Genomic DNA, 15,354 nt, shown 5'->3' on the forward strand with positions numbered 1-15,354 from the left:
GGGGGGGGGGGCCTGTTTGTGTGTCCTCCCCCCCCCCCCTAAATCCCCCCTCCCCCCCCCCCGCCTTGGGGCAACTTTGGGGAAGTCGGGGTGAAGAAAGAGCCACGAGGAGCCCAACGGCCAAAGTGGGGGGGCAGGAGGGGGGGGGGTCAACCATTCTTTTTGCCCCCCCCCCCCCCCCGTGCTCCCTACGCAGGGAATGACTCGTCCCTGTCCCCACCCCAATCCTGCGGGGCTGAGTCACCCGGGGGGGGGGGGGGGGGGCAAGGAAGGGGGTGGGGGGACACACACATAGAGGCACATGGTGGGGACATCGTGGCCCCCCCCATCGCTGTGTGTGTCCCCCCCCCTCACCTCGAGTGTTTGTGCAGCGGGGTGCCGGGCACGCTGTGTTTGCTCAAATCCCGCGAGCAAATAGGGCTGGGGGGGGGGGGGGGGGGGGGGCAAGGGGAGGGTGTCTCATTGTCTTGGGGAAACTGAGGCACGGAGTGGGGGGTCCTATTATTGGGGGGGGGGGATGTGGATGATTAGGAAGGGGTTGTATTCCCAGTTAGAATGCACCCCCCCACCGCGCTAACTAGCATGGGGTGTGCTCGGTGCCCCCCCCCCCGCCCCAGTGTGTGGGTGGGGGGGGTGGTGTCCGTCTGTCTGTCCATCCGTCCCCCCCCTAGCTTGAGGCCTCACGCTGTGGCCGGAAAAAACGGACTTCCTGGACGTCCCAGCGTGTCCCCCCCCCCCGCCTCGCCGTGGGGCTGCGGGGGGGGGGGGGATGCAGGCTGAGAAGGACCCCCCCCGTCACCCCAGTTTGGGGCTCAAAGCCTCCCCCCTCACTATGGGGCAACCAGGACCCCCCGTCACCCCAATTTCTAGCCCCCCTTTTGCTATGGAGCAACCAGGACCCCCCCATCACCCCAATTTTTAGCCTCCCCCTCACTATGGGGCAACTGGGACGCCCCATCACTCTAATTTTCAGCCCCCCCTTGCTATGGGGCAACTGGGACCCCCCCTTCCACCCCAATTTTCAGCCTCCCCCTTGCTATGGGGCAACCGGGACCCCCCCATCACCCTAAATTTCAACCCCTCCTTGCTATGGGGCGACTGGGACCCCCCATCACCCCAATTTTCAGCCTCCCCCCTTGCTATGGGGCAACCGGCACCCCCCCATCACCCCAGTTTTCACCCCCTCCTTGCTATGGGGCAACCGGGACCCCCCTATCACCCCTATTTTCAGCCTCTCCCTTGCTATGGGGCAACCAGGACCACCCCCATCACCCCACATTTCAACCCCTCCTTGCTATGGGGCAACCGGGACCCCCCTATCACCCCTATTTTCAGCCTCTCCCTTGCTATGGGGCAACCAGGACCACCCCCATCACCCCACATTTCAACCCCTCCTTGCTATGGGGCAACTGGGACCCCCCTTTCACCCCAATTTTCAGCCTCCCCTTCACTATGGGGCAACTGGAACCCCCCATCACCCCAATTTTCAGCCTCCCCTTCACTATGGGGCAACTGGGACCCCCCCATCACCCCAATTTTCAGCCTCCCCCTCACTATGGGGCCACCAGGACCCCCCCATCACCCCAATTTTCAGCCCCCCCCTTGCTATGGGGCCACCAGGACCCCCCCATCACCCCGCTGTGGGTCAGAGCCCCCGATGGGGATGCTGCCCGAGGTGTGGGGGTGTTTGTGGGGTGCCGTGTGCGTATCCCCCCCCCACTAACCGTGTCCCCCCCCCAGGTGTGCGGCGTGGCGCTCATCGCCGTGGGGGTCTATGCCCAGGTGGAGCTGGCTAAGGCCCTGGCCGTCAGCGGGGGCTCCGCTGCCGGCTCCCCCCTCGCCATCCTCGTCCTGGGGGTCATCATCTTCTTCATCGCCTTCTTCGGCTGCTGCGGCGCCTGGAAGGAGAGCTACTGCCTCGTCACCACGGTGGGGACCCCCCTCCGGAACCCCTCAAACCCCTCAGGACCCCTCAACCCCCCCCTAGAACCCACCCTGAGCCCCCCCAACCCTGAGCCTCTGCCTTGAACCTCCCTGAACCCCCCCTTGAAAGGAGAGCTGCTGCCTCATCCCCACGGTGGGACCTCCTCGGACACCCCTCTGAACCCCAAGAACCCCCCCTCAGCCCCCCAGAATCCACCCTGAGCCCCCCTGGACCCGCAAGCCTGAGCTCTCCAAACCTGATCCCCCCCTGGAGGGAGAGCTACTGCTTTGTCACCACACTGGGACCCCCCCCCAAACCCCCTCAGAACTCCACAGACCCCCCCAACCCCCCCCAGAACCACCCTGAGTCCCCACCGAATCCACCCTGAGCCCCCCAACCCTGAGCTCCTGCCTTGAACCCCCCTTGAAAGGAAAGCTACTGCCTTGTCGCTGCAGTGGGACCCCCCCGGAACCCCCCCAGACCCCCCCAGAACCCAGCCTGAGCCCCCCAACCCTGAGTCCCTACCTTGACCCCCCCCCAAATCCCCTGGAACGAGAGCTACTGCCTCGTCACCATGGTGTGACCCCCCCCACCCCGAACCCCCAAATCCCCCCCTGAACCCTCCAATCCTGACCCCCACCCAATGCCCCTAACCCGCACCCCTGAGAACCGCCCCCCGAGCCCCCCCAGACCCCCAACCCCAAGTGTCCACAACCCGGAGCACCTCCCTACCCTGACCCCCCCCCCCCCGACACCCCAATTCTGAACCCCCTCCCTGCAGAAAACTCTACTAGGCCCCCCTCACCCCATACACCCCAACTCTGAACCCTCCCTCACTGGACCCACCCCCCCAAAAAACCCACCCTAGGCCCCCCCCAAACCCCACCTTGACCCCCCCCTCCTCAAACCCCGAATCCCACTCTTGGACCCCCCACAAACCCCCACCCCTGACCCCCCCCCCCCCCCCCGAAGCCCCCAAACCTGCCCCCTCCCCACTCCCCCACCCTTTCCCCCCTCCCAACCCCCCCCTCACCCCAAAACACCCCCCTGACCCCCCACCTTGACCCCCCCCCAGTTCGCCGTCCTGCTCAGCCTCATCTTCCTAGTGGAGGTCGCTGCTGCCATTGCTGGATACGTCTTCAAAGATAAGGTTGGGGAACCCCCTTGGGGGTGTATTTCCCCCCCATCCCGGGTCCTGCGACCCCCCAAACTCCCCCCTGACCCCCCCTCGCCCCCCCCCAGGTCCGCTCGGTGCTGGAGAAAGGGCTGCAGGACGCGATGCAGGAGTACGGCGAGGACAAACCCTTAACGGAGGCGGTGGACGAGCTGCAGAGCGAGGTGAGAAACGTGGATTTTCTTGGAGGGGGAGGCAGGGATGGACCCCCCCAGTCAAACCTTGAATTTTTTTTGGGGTGCCCCCCCCCCCCCCAAGTTTAAATGCTGCGGAGCCAACAACTACACGGACTGGGAGACCATCGAACGGTTCCGAGCCAACGACACGGTGCCGAGATCCTGCTGCCGCGTCACCTCCGCCACCTGCAATGAGCACCCCAGCCCGGACACCGTCTACGACAAGGTGAGACCCCCCCCCCCCAACCTCAATTCCCCGGGATCAGAAATGGGGGTGCTGACCCCCACCCCCACCCCGATGCCCCCCACCCAGGGCTGCCTCCAGAGCATCGAAGCCTGGATGAAGAAGAACATCCTCATCGTGGCGGCCGTGGCACTGGGAATCGCCTTCTTCGAGGTAGGATGTGGGGCCGAGACCACCCCCCAGCCCTAGATGTGGAGCCGAGACCACCCCCCAGCCCTAGATGTGGGGCTGAGCCCCCCCCTCCAGCTCTAGATGTGGGGCTGAGCCCCCCCAAAGCTCTAGATGTGGGGCTGAGCCTCCCCGAAGCTCTAGATGTGGTACTGAGCACCCCCCCAGCTCTGACTTTGGGGCTGAGCACCCCCCTCCCAGCTCTAGATGTGGGGCTGAGCTCTAGATGTGGGGCTGAGACCCCAACCCGCAGATCTAGATGTGGGGCTGAGACCCCAACCCGCAGCTCTAGATGTGGGGCTGAGACCCCAACCCGCAGCTCTAGATGTGGGGCTGAGCACCCCCCTCCCAGCTCTAGATGTGGGGCTGAGCTCTAGATGTGGGGCTGAGCCCCTCGCCGAAGCTCTAGATGTGGGGCTGAGCCCCCCCCAGCTCTGACTTTGGGGCTAAGCACCCCCCTCCCAGCTCTAGATGTGGGGCTGAGCTCTAGATGTGGGGCTGAGCCCACCCCCAGCTCTGAATTTGGGGCTGAGCCCCCTCACCCTCATCAATATATATATATGTGTGGGGCTGAGCCCCCCCTCCCCGGCTCTAGATGTGGGGCTGAGCCCCCTCCCAGGTCTAGATGTGGGGCTGAGACCCCCCCCGAAGCTCTAGATGTGGGGCTGAGCTTCCATCAGCTCTAGATGTGAGGCTGAGCACCCCCCCTTCCCCATCTCTAGATGTGGGGCTGAGCCCCCCCAGCTCTGAATTTGGGGCTGAGCCCCCCCCATCTCTATGTCTATGTGTGGGGCTGAGTCTCTCCCCTCTCCCCGAGGCTCCACGTGTGGGTTTGAGCCCCCCAGGCGTGGGGCTGAGCCCCCAGCTCCCTGGGGGTGGCTGTGCAGGTAACCCACCCCCCCCAATTCCAGATCCTGGGCATCATCTTCGCCTGCTGCCTCATGAAGGGCATCCGCAGCGGCTACGAGGTGATGTAGCCCCCCCTGCCGCTCGCTGCACCCCCCCGGGGGGGTGGTTCTGGGGCTGCCCCCCCTCTGCCAGTGCCTCCGGGGGGGGTGCCCCGTGTGCCAATTAACACCCCCCCACAGGGGTTGGGGCGCCTCCTCGGGTTGGGAAATAAAAGCTTTCCTGGAGCCGCGTCTCCTGTGCTGGGGGGGGGGTCCTGGGGGGGAAGACCTTGGACCTATTGATGTTTCCCCTCCCCAAACCCCATCGACCCCCCCCATTTCCTCAACACTCATTGACCCCCCCCATCAACCCACCACAAACCCCATTGACCCCCCCCAACCTCCTATTGCCCCCCCCCAACTTAACATTGACCCCAACCCCCATTGACCCCCCAACACTCATTGACCCCCCCATCAACCCACCACAAACCCTATTGACCCCCCCTTGCTCCCATTAACACCCCCAGCCCTACTGCCCCCCCCCCTACGCTCCATCCCCAGGGCTGGGACGTCCCCACTGGGAAGGGACTGGTCTTACTGGGAGCTCCAGGGAGGCCGGCACATGTGGCCTTGGGAAGGAGCTGGTGATGTCCATGTCCCCTCCCCGGCTGTCACAGCAGGACAGGGGCCTCCACATGCCACCTCGATGCCACCAGTGGTCCCCAAGCCCCTCAAGGTCCCCATCCAGCGCTGGGACCTGGCACCGCAGCCACAGTTTGCAGAGCACGGGTGGTTTATTCGCAGCGCCGGGGGGGTTGGTAGCCCCGAGGCGGGGGTTGGTGGCCCTGGTGGGGGTTTGGTGGCCACAAGCCCGGGCTAGCGGACGCGGTGGGCCGGCTTGGGTAGGATGGTGGCCAGGGTGAAGTCGACGATGAAGGCGGGCAGGTAGGACGCGGGCAACCAGAGCAGTTTGGCGTCCCAGCCGGCGCTGTAGCGGGTGCGAGGGTGGCGGGCGCTCAGCGCGTGCTCCATGCACCGAGTCACCTTGCTGAGGTCGGCGTCGCACAGCATGGTCATGATGAACCGCTGCACCTTCAGGTCTGCAGGAGGTGGGGAGGGGGGCGTCAGGTTGGGTTTGGGGGTCTCAAGTTGGGGTTGAACTGCTTGGGGGTGTCAGATTGGGATTGAGGGGCCATCAGGTTGGGTTTGAGGGTATCAGGTTGGGGTTGGGAGCATCAGGTTGAGTTTGAGGGTATCAGGTTGGGGTTGGGGGCATCAGATTGGGATTGAGGGGGCATCATGTTGGGTTTGAGGGTATCAGGTTGGGGTTGGGGGTCTCAAGTTGGGGTTGAACTGCTTGGGGGCGTCAGATTGGGATTGAGGGGCCATCAGGTTGGGTTTGAGGGTATCGGGTTGGGGGCATCAGGTTGGGGTTGAGGGGGCATCATGTTGGGTTTGAGGGTATCAAGTTGGGGTTGACCTGATTGGGGGCATCAGGTTGGGGGTCTCAGGTTGGGGGTCTCAGGTTGGGTTTGAGGGTCTCGAGGTGGGGTTGAACTGGTTGTGGGTGTCAGATTGGGATTGAGGGGGCATCAGGTTGGGGTTGGGGGTCTCAGGTTGGGTTTGAGGGTCTCGAGGTGGGGTTGAACTGGTTGTGGGTGTCAGATTGGGATTGAGGGGGCATCAGGTTGGGGTTGGGGGTCTCAGGTTGGGTTTGAGGGTCTCGAGCTGGGGTTGACCTGATTGGGGGCATAAGGTTGGGGTTGGGGGGGCATCAACTTGGGGTTGAGCAGGACATCAGAGTGGGATTGACCTGGTTGCGGGGTCACTTTGGGGTTGGGGTCATCAGGTTGGGGTTGAGGGGATCCGGTTGGGGTTGGGGATGTCAGGTTGAGTCTGAGGGTCTCAAGTTGGGGTTGAGGGGCCATCAGGTTGGGTTTGAGGGTCTCAAGTTGGGGTTGAACTGGTTAGGGGTGTCAGATTGGGATTGAGGGGCCGTCAAGTTGGGGTTGACCTGATTGGGGGAATCAGGTTGAGGGGCATGAAGTTGGGTTTGGGGTGGGTCAGGTTGGGCTTGACCCGGTTTGGGAGGTCAAGGACCCCATGGCCGCGGGGAAACCGAGGCAGCGGGTGCTCACACTTGTGGAAGAACTCCTCGCCGTAGCTGAGCCGCGTCTCGGGCGCCAGGCGGTCCCAGAGCTGCTGCAGCGACGCCTCAATGCTCTCCAGGTTGGTCACCGCCGTCTTGAAGAACCCGGGCTCCACGATGCTCACCTTCACCCCAAAGTGGTACATGTCGCGCCTGGGGGGCGCACGGAGGGGGCATCAGGGTTGAGGGTGGTGGATCTGGGGGGGCTTTGGGGAGGACCTGCACTCACCTCAAGCTGTCGGAGAAGGCTTCGATGCAGTATTTGGAGACGCAGTAACCGCCGCCGTTGGCCGAGAGGCGCCCCAGGACGCTGGAGGTGTTGACCACACGGCCCCGCGCCCGTTTGAGCAGCGGCAGCAGCTCCAGCGTCACCTCGATGGCCCCCACGGCGTTGACGGCCAAGACGCGCCGGTAGTCGTCAGCCGCCATCCACTCGGTGGGGCCGATGGGGTTCGCCACCCCCGCGTTGTTCACCAGCCCGAAGAGACCTGGGGGGCACCAGGGGAGCCTCCTTCTGCCCCATAGCGTCTTCTAGGGTCCCCTTCCACCCCATAGCATCTTCTAGGGTCCCTTTCCATCCCATAGCATCTTGTAGGGACCACCTTGCACCCCATAGCGTCTTGTAGGGACCACCGTGCACCCCATAGCGTCTTGTAGGACCTCCTTCCGCCCCATAGCATCTTGTAGAACCCCCTTCCACCCCATGGTGTCTTGTAAGGACTTCCTTCCACCCCATGGTGTCCTTTCACCCTATAGCATCTTGTAGAGCTCCCCCTTCACCTCCCTGGGTCCCATCCTTCCCCCTGTGACCCCATGTCCCTCCCAGTGTCCCCGTCCCTCACCTCTATCCATCCACACCCCCGACCCCCTCTATCCCCCCACAACCCCTCTGACCCCCCGTCCCCTGCTGTCCCCATCCCTCCCCTCTGTCCCCCCATAACCCCTGTCACCCCCGTCCCTGCGATGTCCCCATCCCTCTCCTATGTCCCCCCATAACCCCGTGTCCCCCATCCCTGCGATGTACCCATCCCTCTCCCCTGTCCCCCCATATCCCCGTGCCCCCCAATGTCCCCATCCCTCTCCCCTGTCCCCCCATAACCCAGTGCCCCCCAATGTCCCCATCCCTCTCCCCTGTCCCCCCATAACCCCGTGCCCCCCGATGTCCCCATCCCTCCCCTCTGTCCCCCCATAACCCGTGCCCCCCAATGACCCCATCCCTCCCCTCTGTCCCCCCATAACCCTGTGTCCCCCATACCCGCAATGTCCCCATCCCTCTCCCCTGTCCCCCCATAACCCCGTGCCCCCCGATGTCCCCATCCCTCTCCCCTGTCCCCCATATCCCCGTGCCCCCAGTGTCCCCCTCCCTCTCCCCTGTCCCCCCGTAGCCCCCGTGACCCCGCGACCTCCCCGTCGCTCACCTCTGTCCCCGACCTGTCCCCGCACCCACTCCGCGGCCCTCCTGACGCTGTCGGGGCGGGTGACGTCGAGCAGGACGGTGCGGAGCGCGGGGCAGGCTCGGCCCAGGGCCTCGGCTCCCTGGGGCGTCAGGCAGGCCGCGAGGACGCGGAAGCCGCGCTGGGCCAGCCGCCGCGCCAGCAGGTTGCCGAAGCCGCTGTCACAGCCCGTGATGAAGACGTGCTTGTCCGAGACCGAGGGCAGCGCGCGGCCGTCCCGCACCAGCCAGCCCACAGCCCAAACCAGTGACACCAGTAACAGCCACGGCCACATGGCAGGGCCTGGGGACAAGGGAGAGGGACATAGGTCACACCAGTGACCCAAACCAGTGACACCAGTAACAGCCACGGCCACAAGGCAGGGCCTGGGGACAAGGGAGAGGGACATAGGTCACACCAGTGACCTAAAACAGTGACACCAGTAGCAGCCACAGGCTCATGGCGGGGCCTGGGGACAAGGCAGAGAGCAGAGGTCACACCAGTGACCCAAACCAGTGACACCAGTAACAGCCACGGCCACATGGCAGGGCCTGGGGACAAGGGAGAGGGCAGAGGTCACACCAGTGACCCAAACCAGTGACACCAGTAAGAGCCACGGCCACAAGGCAGGGCCTGGGGACAAGGGAGAGGGACATAGGTCACACCAGTGACCTAAACCAGTGACACCAGTAGCAGCCACGGCCACATGGCAGGGCCTGGGGACAAGGGAGAGGGACATAGGTCACACCAGTGACCTAAACCAGTGACACCAGTAGCAGCCACGGCCACATGGCAGGGCCTGGGGACAAGGGAGAGGGCAGAGGTCACACCAGTGACCCAAACCAGTGACACCAGTAACAGCCACGGCCACATGGCGGGGCCTGGGGACAAGGGAGAGGGCAGAGGTCACACCAGTGACCCAAACCAGTGACACCAGTAAGAGCCACGGCCACATGGCAGGGCCTGGGGACAAGGGAGAGGGACATAGGTCACACCAGTGACCCAAACCAGTGACACCAGTAGCAGCCACAGGCTCATGGCGGGGCCTGGGGACAAGGGAGAGGGCAGAGGTCACACCAGTGACCCAAACCAGTGACACCAGTAACAGCCACGGCCACATGGCGGGGCCTGGGGACAAGGAGAGGGACATAGGTCACACCAGTGACTCAAACCAGTGACACCAGTAAGAGCCACGGCCACATGGCGGGGCCTGGGGACAAGGCAGAGAGCAGAGGTCACACCAGTGACCCAAACCAGTGACACCAGTAACAGCCACAACCACGTGGTGGGGCCTGGGGACCCCCCTGTGACCCCCCAATTCCACTCTGTGACCCCCCAACCCACTCTGTGACCCCCCAACCTGCCCTGGGACCCCCCAATCGTGCCCTGGGACCCCCCAACCTGCCCTGGGACCCCCCCAATCCTCCCCTGTGACCCCCCAACCTGCCCCACGACCCCCCAAACCTGCTCTGTGAAACCCCAGATTTCCCTGTGACCCCTCAATTCTTCCCTGTGACCCCCCAACCTCCCCTGTGACCCCCCCAACCTGCCTCACAGCCCCCCCATTGCCCCCCAACTTGCTCTATGGTGCGGGGGGGGGGGGGGTCAGCCCCCTCAGGTAATGGGTGGGAGAAGTGGGGGGGCTGAGCATGGCCCCCCAGCTCGGGGGCGTCCCCGATGGGTGCCCAGGGTGGGGGTCACCCCCACACTGCCCCCCCCCTGCCCCGAGGAGGCCCCGACTGACCTCGCTCGGCCGTGCCGGGATGGATTATCCGGGCTCGGTGCGTCAGTGCCGGGGGGGGGGCCCCCACCTGCTACCCCCCCCCAGCAGGTTTGACCCCACATAACCCCCCCCATATGGAACCGGGACCCCCAACCCTCTCCCAGCCTTTTGGAGGGGGGGGGTCCCTATGCTGGAGCCCTATTTGGGGGGGGGGTGATCTTTGGGGGTGTCAGAACCCCCCCATTGTTGGGGGGGAGTCTATGGACTCACTGGGGAAGTGTGGGGGGGCTGGATGCCCCCCCCGCCCCCGTGTGGAATATGGGGGTTCATCCCAGGACCCTGGAGCTGAATGAGTTGGGGGGCAATGGGGGGGGGGGGCAGCTCCCAAATAGGGTGAGGGGATAAAAGATGGGGGGGGGGGAAGGAGTTGGGGGCAGCCCCCCAAAAAAATGGGATGGCAGATAGAGGTCAAGGGGATGGGGGGCAGCAGAAATGGGGGGCAGCCCCCCCAAATGGGATGAGATGGGGGGCAAGGAGATGGGGGGCAGCGCCCCCAAAATGGGATGGGGTTCAAGGGGATGGGGGGCAGCAGAAATGGGGGGCAGCCCCCCCAAATGGGATGGAAGAGCGGGGGCAGCAGGGATGGGGGGCAGCCCCCCCCCCAAAAAATGGGATGGGGGATGGGGGTCAAGGGGATGGGGGGGCAGCAAGAATGGGGGGGCTGCCCCCCCAGCTGTGCCCAAGCCCCCCCAGTTCCTCTCCCCACGGCCCCCCCGGGGGGATTTGGGGTGCAGGGGGGCCCCCCCTACCTTGGTGGGGGCTGCGGGTGCTGTGGTGGCGGCGGCGAAGCCCGAATGGCCTTGGGGGGGGGGGCATGGGGGCTCCGCCCCCTCGAGGGGCAAAGTCCGAGCCCCTCCCCACCCCAAATCCCCCCACCAGGGCACCAACCCCCCCAAGGGCAAAAAGCCCCCCCAAATCCCTCCCCCAAGGCACCAACACCCCTAAATATCCCCTGCAGGGCACCAACCAACCCCCCCCAAGAACACCAACCCCCCCCAAATCACCCCCCCTAAAGGAACAACCCCCCCAAATCCCCCTCCCCAGCCCCGGGGGGGGCACTGCCCAGATTTGGGGGGGCCATGGTGCTGGGGGGGGGGATTATCACCCCAAAGGAGCCGTTGTTTGGAGAACAAGGGCCCTCAGAGCAGGGATCAGCGCCCAGAGGATTTGGGGGGGGGGGGGCAATTCAGGCTGAGCCCCCCCACGTCCCCTTCCCTGAAAGCTTTATTCGGGGGGGCCCCCCCAAGGCGCCCAGCGCTGCGGTTGGGGCCCCGTTATCTGGCAGAGGCAGGCGCGGCGGGGGTGGGGGCAGAGGAATTGGGGGTTGGGGGGGGCACTGGTGGTGTTGGGGGGTTCGGGGGGGGGCACTGGAGGTGTTAGGAGTCATGGGGGGGCACCCTGGTGGTGTTGGGGGGCTCGGGGGGGCACTGGAGGTGTTAGGAGTGATGGGGGGCGGTCTGGGGGCCCCTAGTGGGGTGTGGCAGTGTTGGGGGTGGTCCGGGGGGGGGGCACCAGCAGTTTTGAGGGGCCTGGGGGGGGCACCAGCAGTTTTGGGGGGCCCGGGGGGGCACCAGCAGTTTTGGGGGGCCCGAGGGGGGTCACAGTGGCAGCTGAGGAGCCCAAGGGCTGGGGCTGCTCCATGTAGATGTACTTAAGCACAGGGATATTGGGGGATCTGGGGGGGGGGTGTCCTGCAGACTTGGGGGGGTCCGGGGGGGTAATGATGGTGTTGGGGGACCCGGGGGGGGCGGGGGGGTCCCTACAGAGTTTGGGGGCGCAGTGGGGGGTCACAGTGGCAGCTGAGGAGCCCAAGGGCTGGGGCTGCTCCATGTAGACGTACTCGAACGCGGTGATCCTGGGGGGTCTTGGGGGGGGCACCAGCAGTATTGGGGGGCCCCGGGGGGGTCCCGGGGGGGGTTCATCGGTGTCTCAGGAGCCCGAGGGCTGGAGCTGCCCCTTGTAGACGTACTCGAGGGCGGTGGCAATGGTTCGCATGTCCAGCTCGATGCTGCGCGCCCAGTTCTCCACGTCGCCGATCTCCTGCGCCGTGGGGAGGGGGCGTCAGGATGGGGTGAGGGGGACCCTGGGGGTGTTGGGGGGCCCTGATAGCATCACATGGGGACACCCCCCCCCCCATTGTCCCCACACCCTCCCAGCCAGGGACACCCCTACCCAGAGCCCCCTGCACCCCAAATCCAACACTAGAGACCTCCCCAAGCTCCCAGCCCCTTCCCCCCCACAACCTGGGACCCCTCCCCAAACCCCAAACAGGGCCTCCTGCACCCCAAATCCCCTGCCCAGGACCCCCAAACCCCAGCCAGAGACTCTTGATCCCCCAAATCCCTCACCAGGGACCCCCACAAGTCCCCAGCCCTTTCCCTCACACAGCTGGGACCCCCCAAAACCCAGCCAAAAACCTTTGACCCCCTCAAATTCCCCATCAGGGACACCTCAAGCCCCTAGTCCCTTCCCCCACACACCTGGGACCCCCAAAACCTCCAGGCAGAGACACCTGCACCCCAAATCCCCCACCAGGGACCCCCTCAAGCCCCCAGGCCTTTCCCTCACACAGCTGGGACCCCCAAAACCCCCAGGCAGAGACCCCCACACCCCGAATCCCCCACCAGGGACACTCCAAGCCCCCAGCCCTTTCCCTCCCACACCTGGCACCCCCCAAAACCCAGCCAGAAACCCTTGACCCCCCCAAATCCCCCCCCCAAGCCCCCACCCCTTTCCCCCCCCCCAACCTGTGACCCCCCCCAAGCCCCCTGGCTCCTTCCCCACCCTGGGGACCCCCACTCAACCCTCCCTCCCCCCTCATTCTTCGCCACAGGTGAGACGTGGGGGGGCAGATGTGGGGTGGGGGCGCCCCCCCCAGTGCCCCCAACCTTGAGGGCCTGGTTGAAGCTCTCGACCATGGCGATCCAGTGCCCCGTCTGCCTCGCAAACTGCGCGGCCGCCGCCTGCAGAGCCTTCACCTCCTGGTCCAGCTTGCGCTGGTTCACGTACGCCTGCGCCACCCTGGGGGGGACAGGGGGACACGGGGGGGGCAGGGGGACGTGGGGGGCACGGAGGTGACACGGGGGACGTGAGGAGTCAGGGAGATGTGGAATCAGGGGGACGTGGGGGACATGGTGTGGGTCCCAGTTGAGGTTTGGGGTCCTGGTGGGGGTCCCAGTCGGGGGTTGGGGGTCCCAGTTGGGGTTGGGGTTCCTAGTCGGGGTCGGAGGTCCCAGCTGGGGTCCCAGTTGGGGTCAAGGTCCCAGTAGGGGCTGGGGGTCGCAGTGTGGGTCCTGCTGTGGGTCCCAGTTGGGGATCAGTGTTCCCAGTTGGGCTTTGGGGTTCCCAGTTGAAGGTCCCAGTTATGGGTCAGGGTTCCAGCTGGGGGTCCCAGTTGTGGGTCAGGGGTTCCCAGCTGGGGGTCAGGGTCCCAGTTGTGGGTCAGGGCTCCAGTTGGGGGTCCCACTTGGGGGTCCCAGCCGGGGGTCAGGGTTCCAGTTGGGGGTCCCAGCTTGTGGTCAGGGTCCCAGTTGTGGGTCAGGGTCCCACTTGGGGGTCCCAGGTGGGGGTCAGGGTCCCAGTTGAGGGTCAGGGTCCCAGCTGGGGGTCCCAGCTGGGGGGTCAGGGTCCCAGTTGTGGGTCAGGGTCCCACTTGGGGGTCCCAGCTGTGGGTCAGGGTCCCAGCTGGGGGTCCCAGTTGTGGGTCAGGGGTCCTCAGCTGGGGGTCAGGGTTCCAGTTGGGGGTCCCAGCTGGGGGTCAGGGTTCCAGCTGGGGGTCCCAGTTGTGGGTCAGGGATTCTCAGCTGGGGGTCAGGGTTCCAGTTGGGGGTCCCAGATGGGGGTCAGGGTCCCAGTTGTGGGTCAGGGTCCCACTTGGGGGTCCCAGCTGGGGGTCAGGGTTCCAGTTGGGGGTCCCAGCTGGGGGTCAGGGTCCCAGTTGTGGGTCAGGGTCCCACTTGGGGGTCTCAGCTAGGGGTCAGGGTCCCAGCTGGGGGTCCCAGCTGGGGGTCAGGGTCCCAGTTGTGGGTCAGGGTCCCACTTGGGGGTCCCAGTTGTGGGTCAGGGGTTCTCAGCTGGGGGTCAGGGCTCCAGTTGGGGGTCCCAGCTGTGGGTCAGGGTCCCAGTCGGGGGTCAGGGTCCCACTGGGGGTCCCGGCGCCTCACCCCACGTTGAGGTGATCGACCAGGGCCTCTGTCAGGCAGGTAGCGGCCGCGATCGCCTCTCTGCGCCGCCGCTCTGGGGGGTCACAGCCATCAGGGACGCCCATTGCAGTCCCCCACCCCCTTCCCGGTTCCCAGCCGTGACGTCACCAGGGCCCCGTGTGACGTCACCGCTCTGGGCGCTCAGCCCCCCCTTCTTCACGCCCGTGACGTCAGCGCGCGGGGCGGTGACGTCACGCTCAGCCCCCCGCCCACCACATAAGCCACGCCCCCACCTTCCCGCCTTTGACCAATGGGAAGCGTGCGGGCCCCGCCCCTCGTTACCAGGCAACCAATGAGGAGCGAGCCCCGCCCCTCGCCACCCGGTAGTCAATGAGGACCTAGCCCCGCCCCTCGCTGCCCCTCAGCCAATGAGCGGCGAGCCGCGCGGCCGCAGCAGCCAATGGGGATGGCGTGGGCGGTCGCCATGGGGACGGGGAAGGGTTGGGTGGGGGGAGGGGGGAGAAGGGGGCGCTCACCCTGCAGCTCGCGCCGCTCTCCCTGGCGCGCCTGGTGCTCCTTCAGCAGCCGAGACAGCATGGCGGGAGGGGGGGGCCGTCACGTGACCGCGCCGCCACGTGACCGCGCCAGCGGCCCCGCCCACCCACGTGATCAACACCCCGCCCCGCGCGAGGGGCTCTATAAGGGCTCTATAGGGGGGCGACGATGGGGGTATAGGGGGTCTTAGGAGCCTAGATGGATGTTTTAGGGGCCGTAGGGGTCGTGCTGGCAGCCCCTGGGGGTCCTATAGGGGTCCAGCAGGGAGTTACAGGGGCTGAGATGGGCGCTATAGGGGTCCGGATGGGGTCTATAGGGGACTGAATGGGGGTACAGGGACCCAAAGGGTCTATAGGGGTCGTAGGGGGCTATAGGGGCCGTGCTGGCAGCCCCTGGGGGTCCTGTAGGGGTCTAGCAGGGAGCTATAGGGGCTGAGATGGGCGCTATCAGGGTCCGGATGGGGTCTATAGGGGACTGAATGAGGGTATAGGGACCCAAAGAGTCTATAGGGGTCGTAGGGGGCCATAGGGGCCGTGCTGGCAGCCCCTGGGGGTGCGACAGGGGTCTAGCAGGGAGTTACGGGGGCTTAGATGGGAGCTATAGGGGACTGGATGGGAGATACAGGGACCCAAAGGGTCTATAGGGGTTGCAGGGGTTATAGGGGCCATGCTGGCAGCCCTTGTGGGTGCCATAGGGGCTGAGATGGGTGCTATAGGGGT

The 15,354-nt window shown here is 65.8% G+C and overlaps 3 protein-coding genes across 3 annotated transcripts; 1 reads left to right on the forward strand and 2 right to left on the reverse strand.

Annotated features, from left to right (window-relative positions):
* Nucleotides 1–1,488: 1,488 nt before the first annotated feature.
* Nucleotides 1,489–4,819, forward strand: CD63 (CD63 molecule). Its single transcript, XM_069883096.1, has 6 exons — nt 1,489–1,929; nt 3,000–3,074; nt 3,167–3,262; nt 3,357–3,500; nt 3,588–3,671; nt 4,598–4,819. The coding sequence occupies exons 1-6, from the start codon at nt 1,504–1,506 to the stop codon at nt 4,661–4,663; spliced, it is 891 nt and encodes a 296-aa protein (XP_069739197.1). The 5' UTR covers nt 1,489–1,503; the 3' UTR covers nt 4,664–4,819.
* Nucleotides 4,820–5,362: 543 nt separating this feature from the next.
* RDH5 (retinol dehydrogenase 5) lies at nt 5,363–8,457 on the reverse strand. The gene is made up of 4 exons (XM_069883093.1): nt 8,141–8,457; nt 6,952–7,210; nt 6,712–6,875; nt 5,363–5,673 (listed from the first exon to the last, which is right to left on the reverse strand). The coding sequence occupies exons 1-4, from the start codon at nt 8,448–8,450 to the stop codon at nt 5,450–5,452; spliced, it is 957 nt and encodes a 318-aa protein (XP_069739194.1). The 5' UTR covers nt 8,451–8,457; the 3' UTR covers nt 5,363–5,449.
* A 2,623-nt stretch (nt 8,458–11,080) lies between these two features.
* On the reverse strand, nt 11,081–14,703 carry BLOC1S1 (biogenesis of lysosomal organelles complex 1 subunit 1). Its single transcript, XM_069883092.1, has 4 exons — nt 14,617–14,703; nt 14,102–14,174; nt 12,827–12,959; nt 11,081–11,978 (listed from the first exon to the last, which is right to left on the reverse strand). The coding sequence occupies exons 1-4, from the start codon at nt 14,675–14,677 to the stop codon at nt 11,868–11,870; spliced, it is 378 nt and encodes a 125-aa protein (XP_069739193.1). The 5' UTR covers nt 14,678–14,703; the 3' UTR covers nt 11,081–11,867.
* Between the last annotated feature and the right edge of the window lie 651 nt (nt 14,704–15,354).

The sequence above is a fragment of the Phaenicophaeus curvirostris genome, unplaced genomic scaffold (assembly GCF_032191515.1).
Source record: "Phaenicophaeus curvirostris isolate KB17595 unplaced genomic scaffold, BPBGC_Pcur_1.0 scaffold_564, whole genome shotgun sequence".
NCBI lineage: Eukaryota > Metazoa > Chordata > Aves > Cuculiformes > Cuculidae > Phaenicophaeus > Phaenicophaeus curvirostris.